Source organism: Thunnus thynnus, chromosome 1 (genome assembly GCF_963924715.1).
Source record: "Thunnus thynnus chromosome 1, fThuThy2.1, whole genome shotgun sequence".
Classification (NCBI taxonomy): Eukaryota; Metazoa; Chordata; class Actinopteri; order Scombriformes; family Scombridae; genus Thunnus; species Thunnus thynnus.
In genome coordinates this window covers 561,911-577,127 of record NC_089517.1, presented here as the reverse complement: position 1 = coordinate 577,127, position 15,217 = coordinate 561,911, and the positions used below count along the sequence as shown (strand labels likewise).

At 37.6% G+C, this 15,217-nt stretch overlaps 1 protein-coding gene and 1 long non-coding RNA gene across 6 annotated transcripts in view; one reads left to right on the top strand and one right to left on the bottom strand.

Moving 5' to 3' along the window:
- Positions 1 to 15,217, top strand: part of LOC137184991 (NLR family CARD domain-containing protein 3-like) — a 281,932-nt gene that overhangs the window by 94,922 nt on the left and 171,793 nt on the right. For 4 of the 5 annotated variants that reach the window (XM_067595042.1, XM_067593559.1, XM_067594205.1 and 1 more), the window contains 2 exons: positions 11,577 to 11,687; positions 13,501 to 13,602. In XM_067595042.1, the coding sequence (XP_067451143.1) occupies positions 11,577 to 11,687; positions 13,501 to 13,602 (213 nt within the window). Of the gene's footprint in view, positions 1 to 8,328; positions 8,541 to 10,800; positions 10,848 to 11,123; positions 11,226 to 11,576; positions 11,688 to 13,500; positions 13,603 to 15,217 lie in introns of those variants that run through there. The other variant, XM_067596357.1, reaches the window with a different exon arrangement.
- Positions 2,445 to 3,547, bottom strand: LOC137195518 (uncharacterized). Its single transcript, XR_010931157.1, has 2 exons — positions 3,143 to 3,547; positions 2,445 to 3,097 (listed from the first exon to the last, which is right to left on the bottom strand). It is a non-coding gene; the product is annotated as an uncharacterized lncRNA (long non-coding RNA).

Here is a 15,217-nt window from a genome sequence, read left to right as displayed (position 1 = left end):
TTAAAGGCTAATTTAAGGTAACCCTGAACTATGATTAGTAATTTCAGAAGCATAACAATTCCTAGAATCTAATCTTGAAATTAGAATCAAAAACATTGTGAAGGCTCAGGTGAGGCCAGTCGGCCTTAAACACTTTGCTGCTTGTTGCATGACCAAGAATAGAAACGATTCCACTTCCTGAGTTTGATATGTAAACCAATCTCACACGTTTTAACTAATTGACTTCAACCATATTCAAACCATGTTCATACGTTTTAATTGATTACATTTCATTATTTTTAGAATTACAATATTTCTGCAGATTTTATGAGATTTGAATAAATCCATTTTCAAATTGTGGTGATTGAATGAAAATGACAGAAATCCAAATGCTTAATAATAAATGATGGCATGAATGATGTTTTTGAGTGTATGGAGAGACAATGTCTGATAGAGGAGGAAGAGCTGGAAACATTTTCTCTGTCAGAGCTGATCACACATCTCAACTCAATCTTTGACTTTTTGTTATTTCTAACTGAAGTTTCCTGTAAATGTTGAAAGTTCAACCTGATTAGATTCAATCAGGGTTTCAGAAGGATTGGGATACTGGATTCAGATTGGATCAAAGTCTATCAAAGCCCAACCCCACATTTGAACAGAATAATCAAACAGTAGACTAGAGCGATGTAACGTCCATGTTTGCATGCTGAAAGAGAACGTGCTGCTCTGACCCCCCTCCTCCTTTCAGCCTGCAGCCTGCTGGAGTCCGATGGTTGACACCAGTCCGGAGGTGTAAGTGTGTTTTTCATTTCATTCATCAAAACAAAGCAAACTTCAAACTGTGACATCACTCATTCACATCCTACTGAGGATGAAGATGATGTCATCATCAATCAGATGATCGATCAATAACTGCAGCTGTATTGTGTCTCGTTCTCTCCATCAGATTTCTGTCAACTCACACTGGATCCAAACACAGCAAACAGAAACCTCAAACTGTCTGACAACAACAGGAAGGTGACACGTGTGGAGGAGGTTCAGTCATATCCTGATCATCCAGACAGATTTGATTACTGTCCTCAGCTGCTGTGTAGAAATGATCTGACTGGTTGCTGTTACTGGGAGGTCAAGTGGAGAGGATACGTTGAAATATCAGTGAGTTATAGAGGAATCAGCAGGAAAGGAGGCAGTGATGACTGTTGGTTTGGAAGGAATGATCAGTCCTGGAGTCTGGACTGCTCTGAATATGGTCGTTACTCTGTCAGTCACAATAGCATAAAAACATCCGTCTCCTCCTCCTCCTCCTCCTCCTCCTCCTCCTCCTCCTCCTCTTCCTCCTCCTCTGTCTCTAACAGAGTAGCAGTGTATGTGGACTGTCCTGCTGGCACTCTGTCCTTCTACAGAGTCTCCTCTGACACACTGATCCACCTCCACACCTTCAACACCACATTCACTCAGCCTCTGTGTGCTGGGTTTGCAGTCTACTGGTCTGGTTCCTCAGTGTCTCTGTGTTCTCTGTAGGAGGAAGAGTCTCCTCCTGTTAGAGAAACTTTCTCATGTTATTTAGTACCAACCTGATCTCTCACTGCTTGTAAATGCAGTTTCTAAACCAACATGGTTTCCACATGACTGACAGTTTGTTTGTCATTTAAAAAGCTGTAAAAAAGAAGCTGATGTTCTCAGAGCAGATAGCTCAGTCTGTTAGAGGACTGTTTGGAGGTTCGGAGGTCGTGGCTTTGATCCTTATGAGTCTCAGTGAAACTCAGAAGCTCTCAGAGAGAAAACCACCAGCGGCTGAAAGTTTACTGAAACGTCAAGTTGTGACCAAGGTTTTTAAAAATGTTGGAAGAGTTTTGCCGACTAACTATAACACACATAATGACAGTAAGTATCCGCTGGCCTATAGAGGCTCTTTGTTGTTTTCACTCTTATTTGTTGTTCAATTAGTTGTTTTTTTAATCATATAGTCAATTCAGAAAGCGACATGTTTTTATGTGTCTCTACTGGATGTGCATGTAGAGCTGTAAATAAACATTATGATTCATAGATTCATCAATTCATGGTTTTGTCTATAAAATGTCAGGAAATTGTGTAAATTGTGTAAAATGCTGGTTGTAATTTCACAGAGTCAAAGGCCACGTCTTTAAATGTCTCATTTTGTCTGAACTAAAGTCCAGAACAGTCAAATATTCTGTTTATTATCATGTAAGACAAAGAAAAGCATTAAATCTTCACACCTGAGAAGCTAAAAGCAGAAAATGTTTGCTTCAAAATGACTCAAATGATGATTAAGTGTTAATTTAGTGTTGACGGATAATCAATGAATGGACTAATTGTTGCAGCTCTGGCTGTATGTGAACAGAATATTAGAGGACAAACAGCTGACAGTTTAGCGCCTTACTAAATATCCACAATAAAAAGCTCATTTACAGGATCATCAATCTGTTTACAATCTGTTTGAAATGTTTCTTATTTCCTGTTTTTGTGTTGTACCAAGTAAAGTTGATCATTTGTATGTTTATGTTACTCAGGCAGAAATAAATGGAACTGCAGTATCACCTCTTATGTCCAATAAAAAAGGATCATAAATAATAATAGAAGCTTTCATTTGATCTTTATTGTCAGATTCAGAAAAATGGCACTCTAATAATAAGCTGAACATTATTAATAGTTCTATTGTTTATTCACACACAGTTTAGCGCAGGGTCAGTTTCTCATTTCTACAACCTTCACACAACTCAACTTTGAATGAAAAGTCACATTTTGATATAAATCATCAACAGTAATAGTTATATTTGGAAAATGTGCTTTGGACAAAAAGCAAGTGTTTTCTTCTCCAGGAAGAAAACAGTGAAACACGTGTGTCGGTTAACTTTCTGCACACAAAGTGAATACAGACGTCCGTTTGTCTTCTTCTGCTGTGACCATCAGCGGGTCAGAGGTCAGAGGTCAGATCAGGTATGTGACGAGGAGCTGAGAGAGGAAACCAAGAAGAAAGTCAAAAGCTCACAGCTCAACATCCAAACACAGACTGCACACAGAGCTGCAAGCATGGAGGAGAAACCATCACATCTACAGATCCAGGTACAGTTCTCCACTTTACTTTATCACAGAAAAACTCTCATTTTTCTCTTTTTCACTTCATTTGAAAGATGAAGAAAACATCTGGACTCCTGCTGTCAAACTTCATCCAAACTAACAGCTGTTTTCTATTTCCATCATGCTGAACATGCAGGTTTGGAAAAACTAAATCTTTCTCCAAATGTCACCAAACAAGACTTTTACAGTCCGTTAAGAAACTCTTATTATCAGAAATAAACATGTCTGATTTTACAGTCCTGAACATTTTCACATGTTGGAAAATCAAACTTTATTTGTGTCGCAGCTTTACAATCCACATTTATGTTGAAATCTGAACCGTATATTTGCTTCTTTATTTCAGGGATTTTTGTATATTTGCTGCTTTTATGTTGTTCTTTTAATATCTGGATGTCTCTGCTTCTGATTGGACATTTATCTCCAATCAAAAAGACAAATCACATCTGTTTCTGCTCTTATAATAATAATAATAATAATAATAATAATAATAATGATAATAATGTCTTTAAATGGTAAATGTATAACTGTTTCATGGCAGTCTTCTACATTTTGCAGAACATATTTTTACTGTGTGAATATTTGAAACATTGGAAATGATCTGAAGACGTAATTTGGACTGTTGGAACACAGTGATAACGGTAAATGAAAATCAATCAATGACTACAGGAGTAAATATTGACATGTTTACCATAAGATGGTGTTTGTTTGCCGGCGGTCATGAAGCCTCTATACCTGTCCGCGGAGGGCCGAACCCACGAGAGGAGCCACGAGCCAAAGGACCCTATTGGCTCTCTCTGCCTCGCTGTCTGGCTGCAGGTTTCTGCTCAGATTCTCCCTCTTGCAGGACGGACCATGACAACAAGGAACAAACCGTTTCTGATTCATGGATCCATTAGTTTTATTGATCATACAAGTGTCGAGTCTATCAAATGTTAGAAAGTCATGAAAAAGGCCGTCAGTCGTTCTCAGAGTCGACAGTTATGTTTATTTAGTCTGAGTAAAGTCCAGAAGAGATTCAACCGACACCAGAGGTGGAAGAAGTACTCAGATCCTTTACTTCACTACACAATACTGCATGTACAAATACTCCATTACAAGTAAAAGTCCTGCATTAAAACCCTCCTACAGTAAAAGTATTCATTCATTAATTACTGCAATACTTTAACTACATCAAGCTCATAATACTTATGTACTTTTACTGCAATACTTTAACTACATCAAGCTCATAATACTTATGTACTTTTACTGCAATACTTTAACTACATCAAGCTCATAATACTTATGTACTTTTACTGCAGTAACAGATGAATCTCTTGATAAACTTCAGACTGAAACTTTGATCAGTTTTGAACAAACTCATGTTTATTATTCAAGTAAGAAAAGTGACAGCAGACGCTCGGCTGTGGGTTTACAGATATTTACACACATGTACAGTTAGTCCAGCTGATCCTGGACCAGCTCAGACACAAACCTGTCCTCCTCACAGACTGGACGAGCTGCTGGCAGACTGACTCTGGATCAGCACCACAAACAAACAACATAAACAACAACAACAGCAGCTGTGAGGAGCTGCCAGATTTGGCCCACAGGCCGCTGTTTGCCCACCACTGTCTTAGAATATACATGAGATGAGCTGAGGTGACAGCAGTGAACTCACAGGTGAAATGTACTGGCTGTTGAGGTGCTGTTTGTTGGAGGAAGAGGAGGATGAGGAGGAGCAGGAGGGCTGGCCGGGGGGGCCGGACTCCTCGGGCAGCGCCTCCTGCAGGTGAGAGGAGACGCAGCCGCTGTCGGAGCCGGTGGAGCCGGAGAGACAACGAGACGAAGAGTCTGAACTCTCTGTAGCTGCGAGAGAAAAACATCCTGCTGTTAAACCATCAAGTTCATCCAGAAAACAAACTGTGACGGTGTGTGAACGTACTCATAGAGGGCTGACTGCCCGTCTCATGCTCCTGCTCGTCTTCCTCAGGTTGGATACTTCCTCCTGACGAAGAGCAGTGATGAAGATGAGATGTGATGTTTCAGCTCCTCCTCAGTCTGATGTGTTTCTGCACTACATTTGATTTTGATATTGAGTTGCCACACAGACGTTTCCTTCCTCAGCATGAATGATGGCAATCAACACAATCCACAACAGGTGGGTTTAATTATTGACATCCACACCTGACACAACAGGTTCATCCCAGCAGAGGGAGCTATACATATGAGTCATAACATCATAAACAAAATAATCAAAAAAGCAAAAACAACTTATGTCCAGTTCACAAGAAGAAAAATCAAAAGACGAATAAAAATCAAATCTCATTCATGTGGCACATCATAGAAAATTATATACAGATCATACGGAGAAAATATCTCGAGTTCATAAAAGGAAAATGAAATCTCCTATTTAATCCCTTGAGAGTGAAGGTATTCAGAGTGTCCGATACGTCTCCTTCTACAGAAGAACTGCGTCCCTGTAGCCTCCTCTCCCCGACATAGTTATAACATCTCATATAAATCCAATAAACCCAAAACAAAACCAAATTCTGTTCAGTTCATGATACATACATACATACATACTACTACTACTAATGATAATAATAATAACAATAATTAAAACTGATAAAATGGAGTAAATCCAATTAATAGAATAAATTAATTAAATGCAAACCCCTCAATCATGTAGCAGATTCTTCACATTAAACCAATAAAACAACTGATGAAGCATTATCTTCAGTTCATAGAAAACAGGAAAATGAGATCTCCTCATTCAACCCCTCGGGAATGAGAGTATCCAGTACGTCTCCCTCTGTAGGAGGATTCTGTCTCTGTTGCCACCTCTCCGTGGCAGATTCACAGTTTCACTGCTCACGTAATGTAAGTCTGACACACTGTGTTCATGGCTGTTAAAATGCCTAACCACAGATCCTGGTTTTTATCAAATCAGTCTTCACTAAGAGATCACATAAGTTGGAGGACCTCTTATAAAAACATCTGGGTGGGATTTGGAGTGCACTGCCAATATGAGGGTCGCTCTTCTTCTCACTACTGTTTGGAGTGACTTAGAGATGGAACTGAATGTAGAAACTAGTGCCAAGCCCTGAGATGAGAAGAGAGCTTGGTTTAAGTAACTCTGATCGCTGAATAAGGCGTACCCTCTTAACATGCTCATCCAATAATGTCTCTTCAGAACCCCTACACTTCAAATTACCACACAAGACTTTAGCAGGTGACTTACAGATGTGTCTGATCCTCAATAATTGACTATAAGGTAAACTTCTTTTTAATGCTGATGAGTGAAAACTCCTGAAATGTAAAAAAGTGTTTCTATCAGTTTTCTTTTTATATACTTCCGTGTGTTTGGAGGTTCCAACTTTTTCACCAAAACATCCAAAAAAGAGATACATCCAAGATCACAACACAATGTAAAGTTAATAGATTCCTTCCTTGAGTTCATGAATGCATGGAATTAATTCAAGCACTACCACTCCAAATGAAAAATAAATCATCTATATACCTCCAATAATATTTAATTAACTTAGAATAGGGATTATGATTATAAATTAAATCTAACTCAAATTTCCACATAAACAGATTTGTATAATTCAGAGCCAGAGATGAGCCCCGATGTTGGAGATAAAATTGGTCCTGAAACTTAAAATAATTTTTTGTCAATACTTCCTCAGTTAAAGATAACAGAAACTCCATGGAAGGATCCAATTCAGTTCTAACATTCAAAAAATAACTGAGACTGTGTCTTATCAGAGCATGAATCAATCACAACCTGTTTCCATTGGTAAAAAAAAATGTTTGAACCTAAAAGTAATGTAAAGATTTTAAAATTGGAGTAATGTGGGCTAATGTGTCTGGTGTTTGTCAGACCACAAGCTGCTGCGTTCACAACGAGCTGTAACTGACCAACAGCTTTCTTACGGCCAGGACAAACATCATCCAGAGATTCAGTGTCTCACTTATCTTTTCAGCTTGGTCGTTCTCAGCAGAAATAGACAGTGGTGCAGCCGGGGCAGGAAGACTCTCCGCCTGTTGTTTCACCTGATTCCAGAGATTTGGTTTTGTTGTTTTCCTTATTTGTTGTCAGTTTCTCTCCTGACAGTTTGTTTGTCGGAGTGTGTTTGGCTCGTTTGGGGAACTTGACGTCGTTTGGAGGGATTTTTCTCACTTGGAGCAGTGACAGCAGGGTTTAACTGGCAGAATAATCAATATAATCAATAAAAAAAACCTTGTTCTGTGTGAGGAGTGTATGTGGCTGACACAGAAGTATCCCCAACCAGACTCCACCATGTCTGTCAGAAAGATGTTTCACCTCACATATTATTGTAGTAAGTTGACGGTGCTGACAACTATGACATACTGAGAAAGTGGCTCTGTAAGAGATCTTGTACCAAATACAATCAGTCAACCAGGAGGATCTAACAAGTCTTTATGAATTTTAGGATTATTGGATTATCTTGAACTATATATTTATACTCCTCCTCACGGGTTTGTCCCTCCGGGCTTGTTTCAAGACAGTCTTAATTTGAGCACCAGACTTTAAGTGGGGTCTGTATGAAGAGGGGTGTATACATCTCTATCACTTAATTGTCTTTCAAGTTCTTTGATGTATAAAGTTTTATCCTGAACCACAACGGCCCCTTTGTCTGCATGGCGTATAATGATGTCATCATTATTCATCAACTCAGCTCTGCTTTTCTCTCTGACTCTAAAGATTAGAGGGCAAAGTTTGTTGTTTACTGCCTGAACATAAGTCTATAACATCCTGTTACACTAGTCGACAAAAAGTTTCCACTGATGGGTTGTTTAGCCTACCTGTCAGTCACAGAATTCATTTTAAAATGAATGATTTTTAATCACTGAATGGTTTTGCCCATCTTATCTATCTGACATGGTTTAGACTTATGTGCCTGCTGGGTCTCTTAGATCCTCTGGTTCAAACCTCTTGAAAGTTCCTGAGGTCAGAACTAAAACGCTCTGAGAGGCAGCCTTTGTTAATTACACCCAAAACTCTGGAACAGTTTTCCTGAAGTCTGAGTGACTCTAAATCTGTTGACGCTTTCAAATGAAATCTTAAGACACATATTTTGGACATATTTCACAGATAAATCAGACTGCATCAGTAAATGCCTTCTCACCACTTTTTGTCTTGTTGTTGGAATATAAAAGGTACAAATAATAAAACTACCATCAGACTTTATGATCCAACTCATAACGATTTATACTCTCTGTTAATGTTTGACTTTTGTTCCGGATTCTTCGTTCCAAAGTTCAGAGCTGCTGTTCTGTGACCAGATTTCCTTAAAGATCACTTCAGGTTACAGATGAAAACACAGAGCTGAGACCTTAAAAACCTCCTGCAGTCAGTTACATGTTTGTTCTTCTTCTGGTTGGTTTCCTGGTTAAAGCTGCTGATATATTTCATCTTCACTCATCAGCTTCATTTAGATTATTTTCAGCATCTAAAGGTAACGTAACCAACAGTTTTCATCATGTTTGTGTCAGCGGTTGTTAAAATGATCTGATACCAGTAGAGATGGTGGTTATAGTGATGTGTTATGTTGATTTATGTGCTGCACTGGTGGAATGAACGAAACGCCAGGAGAAATAAGAAAAACTTCATTTTGCCAAAGCTGAAATTCAACCTGTTGGTGAGACACACGAAGTGACCAGAAAAATAGAAACACCTGTGTGATGCAATTAAACACTGCTGCAATAAATGTTGAGATTTGTTTGGACAAATTCAAAGGTTGGTTTAACAGTATGGGGTTCATGTTCAGGCTTTACTTTGTAGTGTCTAAATTATTATTTTGTCTGACTAAATTGTTTTTTCTACCTATTTTACATGAAAATATAGAAAATATTACATCCATAACCAATAATACATAATATTAGAAAAACCTGCACAATAAAATTCAGTCCAGACCATCAACACCATGAACCTAAAAAGTTTCATTAAGTTTACATTTATTACTGGATTGTTGTATTTTTCTGACACTTTAATCACAGCTGGAGAGATAATAATGTACATTAATATTACTACTGAACCACCCATTGTTCCAGCTGTGTTATGCTAGCATTATGTAGAACTTTCACTGACTGCTGATACTATAAAATAGTTATATGAGTATGAACATGTAATATAATATGTACTTAATATAATATAATAATTAGATTCATCTTTTGGATCATTTTCAAATGGTACACCTGTCCGGCAACTGAAACTGGGTGTTAAACTGTTATTTCAATAGATGCTTTGCAGTCAATTAATTGATCATAAATAGTAAAAAGCTGCTGCAGTTACGTTAGCAACACTATCACTAGCTAGCAATGCTATAACAGTAAACCAATCTGATCAGTAAGAAAAGTTTTATTAGCTTTCAACACAACACTGACTATACTAACGCAGTAATGTGGTTTTGTACTTTTACATAAAATTAATTCAAACTGTTTCAAACAGTTTTAACCTTTTTTATGTAAAACTGTTTCTTGAAGCCATTAATTGTTTGTTCCATTAATTTTTAATTGTTGGAGACATTTCGTGCAGAATCAAGGGTCACCTCATCCAGTCATCTTGAAACTGACAAACATTATTACAGTTAATATAATAACTAATCCACAGTAACAATAATCCACAGTCCCAACAAGGTTACAGAAATACTGTTGAAAACATCTTTTCATTCATGATATTCAGTTATTTAACCAGACTGAGAGCAGCAGCAACATAAACTAACCTTTCATTCAGTATCTTTATACTATATCAATATAAAATAAATGTCACATTATATAAATGTCAAAGTGAATCACTGTCATCAAAACACAGTAAACTCTGTTTCTGGAATAGAGTTTAAACTGTGATGCCTCAACTCAGCAACATCTCTTTTCTGCTGTATATAAATCAATAATAATTTATGTTGAGTCAGACAGATTTTATTCTCTTATTCTGTCTGTTTGAATCTTTACTGTAGATGATGTTGAACATCAAGGCTCATTTAATTCAACATAAGTCATGGAAATTTCTGTGCTTAGATTCTTATAATCTGTGATTGAAAGACACAACTGTAACACCTATAACCATAAATATAGTAAAATAAACATGATGTCTATGAAACTACTTGTTATAATGAAATAGTTTAGAAACCGATGAAATAATAAAACACCAGTATCTACATTGTATAAGACTGATGACTTAATAGCTCTTTAACAAAAAAGATTATTCACCCTTCACCATTTCACTTAAATGTGCTTAATAAGAAGAAAATGTTATATAATGATAATATAAAATAAACAATTAATTTAGATGTGTCCCTCTGTTCCGAGCTCTCATCCAAATACCAAACTGAAGACAAATTAAATCAATTGTCCTTTAATTTCTGTTCATATCTGATCAATATTCAGTTCAAGTTCAATCTATTTCTTCTTCTTCAGTCTCTCTGCCTCCTGCTTTTTGTCCTTTTTGTCTCTGCTGATTACTGAACCTTCTACAGCTGATCAATGCCCTCTATTGGACATCATGCAAAACTACATCATTAACCCGACTATTAGATTCAACTGTCTGTTAAATTTATTGGAGTTACAAATAGATGTAATAGAAGTAATTCAGTGCAGTTTCTGACTAAAACAGCAATAAGTATTACAGATTATTGCAGAGAAAACTGATAGATTGACAGCGTCCTCAGATTGATGAAGGAGGATCAGCAGCAGTTTCTCTCTGTGTTTCCTCTGCAGGTGAAGGTACAAAGACTCTGTGACTGATGTGGATCTGAATTCACCTGGTGAGTATTTTTATGTCTTGTTCCACGTAGCTGACTCCACCACCAGGTCATCTCCATTTAAACTGAAATGTGTCTCCATCATGGTGAATGTAAAGTGGAACATTCTCAAACTAAGTTCTTAAACATTGAAGCTCAGAGGAAATCTTTAAAATAATTTCTTACTTTTGCTCCATCTGGTGGTGGAATGAAGAATGACATGATGTTAGACAGCAGTGCAGATCTGTGTGATGTGCAGCTTGTTGTAATGCATGAGCTTGTTGTTGTGTTTGTGTGAAGGTGTTTCTCTGCTATGGATCAGTGTGAGGACAGAGAGGAGGGAGTCCCTCCCTCTAAAAGCTCTCTGTGTGGGGAACATGACAGCCAGACCGAAGCTCAGAGGTGAGATGAGGATCTCTAACTGTCCATCACTGTTTTCCACTCACATCACTCCACCATCACTATTCACACTCACTGTCACATCTGACACTCAACTACTGAATAATAACTCACAACAACTCAGAATGAACTACTGACTTTCTGAGTTAACAAAGACCTCAATGACTGATTAGTCAACTAATCAATAAGATGGAGCATCTTTCATCAGATGACATGTTGATGAACAGAAGAATGTTTCTCATCCACTGTCTTCTTACTGATTTTCATTCTGCTTCTAAAACTTCAGCTGCTGACAGTCTGGTCAAAATTCATCTTTTTAAACTCTTTGATTTGTTAATTGTTTGTTTGTATCAGGATGCAGCAGCAGAGAGCAGACTCTCCTGAACCCAGCTGTGTGTCCATGAAGAGTGACCGCTCTATGGGTCATCCTGTTAACTTTAAAGACGGACAACCTGCTGATGGAAGGTAAGAATATGAAACTGAAGTTTGTTATTATCTGACTCTCCTGAGAAGAGGAATCAATATATTGTTTCAGCAGTGACATCACAGTGTCCACCTGTGCAACAGTCACATGTCAAAGAGTTCAGTGTTATAAGACACCAACATGGTCACTATATCAATATGTGTGTTTAACTTTGAAAACATCACATCCAATAATCAGAGCAGCAGCTAACTTGGATGTGTCTGTCTGGAGCTTCAAAGATGGATCCTGCTGAGCAAAGGTCAGAATATTGATCTCAGGATTGATAAACTGACTGAACAGATTGATAATTGACAGAAAGGATTGTTAGACACAAGAATGTTTTATATTTATGGAAGATGAGAAAAATTCTAAAATGTCTCATTAAAGACAAATCAAAGAAAGAAAGAAAATGAGATACAATGCACGTTATATATACGTGTTTCCTTTTCATGTAAGTGTTTACTGTGTCATAATTAATTGAAAAACCTTTGGTAAAGAGACAATGAAGGTTTCTCAGGCTGCATTAAAATCAAACCAGAACACAGAAAACAAAGTGAAAAGGTGTTTTACATTTCAGTGTTTGTTGTCTTGTCTGTTCTTTCATGCAGCACAATCCATCTCATTAAAACTGCAAACAGTCTCACAAATGGAACTAAACATACAGTCAGTAGTTCTGTCCCTCAGCCCACAGGAAACTGTTTTATTGTGAAAGGCCGTCTGTCATGTTTGACTTCACCTCTGCTGGTGTTGATAAGCTCCGCCCATGGCGCTGCCTCCAAGCTGTGATTGGACGGCTGATTATTTTTCAGTTTGGCAGGAACATCTTCATCTCAGAAAGACTCAGCTCCCTCTCTCACAGAGCTTCTTATTCAGTGTTGGCAGGTGTTTGCTGCCCTCTGCAGGACAACACTGACATGTAACACACCTCCTCACTTTGTTTCTGTGCTCTGATTTATTGTTTTCTTTTTCACTTTATTTATTTCATCTTGTTCAATTTAACAGACAAAACATTAATATAATTACAATATTAATGCACCTGATCCCTGAACCCTCATGTACCGGCTCCATCAGGCACAGCTTATACCAGTTTCATTTCATACCTTTATTTCTTCTTCTTCCCTCCTCTCTTCTAAACAAACAAACAAACAACACAAAACAAGAAGGGAAAATGAAGAAAAAAGGATCTTTTCCTTGTTTCTCTCACAGATCAAGAGGACAATATGATAAATGACTCCATTCAAATCAGAAATGTTTTGAAAATTATTATCAGGATCTGTATGGATCAGATGGGAAATGAACAGGAGATTATTCTCATAATTTACAGGAAATCTTATTCTGCCAAAATTCAAAGAAGATACTAAACAATTGATGGATGAAGATTTTACACAAAAAGAGGAAGCTGATGCCATAACATCTCTGAAAACACATAAAGCACCAGGGACAGTTTTTAAAACAATGTCTGGATCACCTTGTACCTCCTCTAACAGAGTCTGTACAGAGTAAAAGCTGCTTGATGTTGTGTTCATCCATCTGAAGGATGAACTGGGATGTTTATAGTTCCATCTTTAGTTATTGAGGTTGGCACAGATTGTTACTGAGCCATAGAACTCCTGTAGAACATCCTCACTTCCTTCTTCTTCTGTTGACTCATCACCAAGTCGCCTGCCATCCTCTTTTCATCACTGGAGGAATTTGAACTCATCAGTCACACTGTTCTGAAAGATTTCTATTAAATTCTGGGATTTAAACCGATGATTAATCCGTCATGTCTTTGGTTTTAACTTCATGCTTTTGTCCCTGTTTTATTTGTATCAGGATGCAGCAGCAGAGAGCAGACTCTCCTGATCCCAGCTGTGTCAGTGTCGACTCTATGGATCGTCCTATTGAGTTTAAAGATGGACAACCTGCTGATGGAAGGTAAGAATGTGAAACTGATGTTTGTTATTATCTGACTCTCCTGAGAAGAGGAATCAATATATTGTTTCAGCAGTGACATCACAGTGTCCACCTGTGCAACAGTCACATGACAAAGAGTTCAGTGTTATAAGACACCAACATGGTCACTATATCAATATGTGTGTGTAACTTTGAAAACATCACATCCAATAATCAGAGCAGCAGCTAACTTGGATGTGTCTGTCTGGAGCTTCAAAGATGGATCCTGCTGAGCAAAGGTCAGAATATTGATCTCAGGATTGATAAACTGACTGAACAGACTGATAACTGACAGAAAGGATTGTTAGACACAAAAATGTTTTATATTTATGGAAGATGAGAAAAAATCTAAAATGTCTCATTAAAGACAAATCAGAGAAAGAAAGAAAGAGCTGTGATTGGACGGCTGATTATTTTTCAGTTTGACAGGAACATCTTCATCTCAGAAAGACTCAGCTCCCTCTCTCACAGAGCTTCTTATTCAGTGTTGGCAGGTGTTGGCTGCCCTCTGCAGGACAACACTGACATGTAACACACCTCCTCACTTTGTTTCTGTGCTCTGATTTATTGTTTTGTTTTTCACTTTATTTATTTCATCTTGTTCAATTTAACAGACAAAACATTAATATAATTACAATATTAATCCACCTGATCCCTGAACCCTCATGTACCGGCTCCATCAGGCACAGCTTATACCAGTTTAATTTCATACCTTTATTTCTTCTTCTTCCCTCCTCTCTTCTAAACAAATAAACAAAAATAAATAAATGACCTCATTCAAATCAGAGATGTTTTGAAAATTATTATCAGGATCTGTATGGATCAGATGGGAAATGGACAGGAGATTATTCTCATAGTTTACAGGAAATCTTATTCTGCCAAAATTCAAAGAAGATACTAAACAATTGATGGATGAAGATGTTACACAAGAAGAGGAAGCTGATGTCATAACATCTCTGAAAACACATAAAGCATCAGGGACAGTTTTTAAAACAATGTCTGGATCACCTTGTACCTCCTCTAACAGAGTCTGTACAGAGTAAAAGCTGCTTGATGTTGTGTTCATCCATCTGATGGGTGAACTGGGATGTTTTTAGTTCCATCTTTAGTTATTGAGGTTGGTACAGATTGTTACTGAGCCATAGAACTCCTGTAGAACATCCTCCTTCCTTCTTCTTCTGTTGACTCATCACCAAGTCGCCTGCCATCCTCTTTTCATCACTGGAGGAATTTGAACTCATCAGTCACTCTGTTCTGAAAGATTTCTATTAAATTCTGGGATTTAAACTGATGATTAATCCTTCATGTCTTTGGTTTTAACTGCATGCTTTTGTCACTGATTATTATTCAGTTTGACAAGAACATCTATGGGTCTTTAGCTTTAATAAGCTGTGTGCAGATTTGAGTCATTAAATGTGATGTTTTCTCCACAGAGTTCAGCAGCAGAGCTCAGAAGTTCTCAGTGATCAGTCTGCACAGCAGCATCAAACACACCTGGACTCCATATTTATGGTGTGTACATGTACAAACACATCTTTAATATTAACTCCATCAACCACAGATGAAATACTAAAGTACCATTCAGGTCCTAACAGCA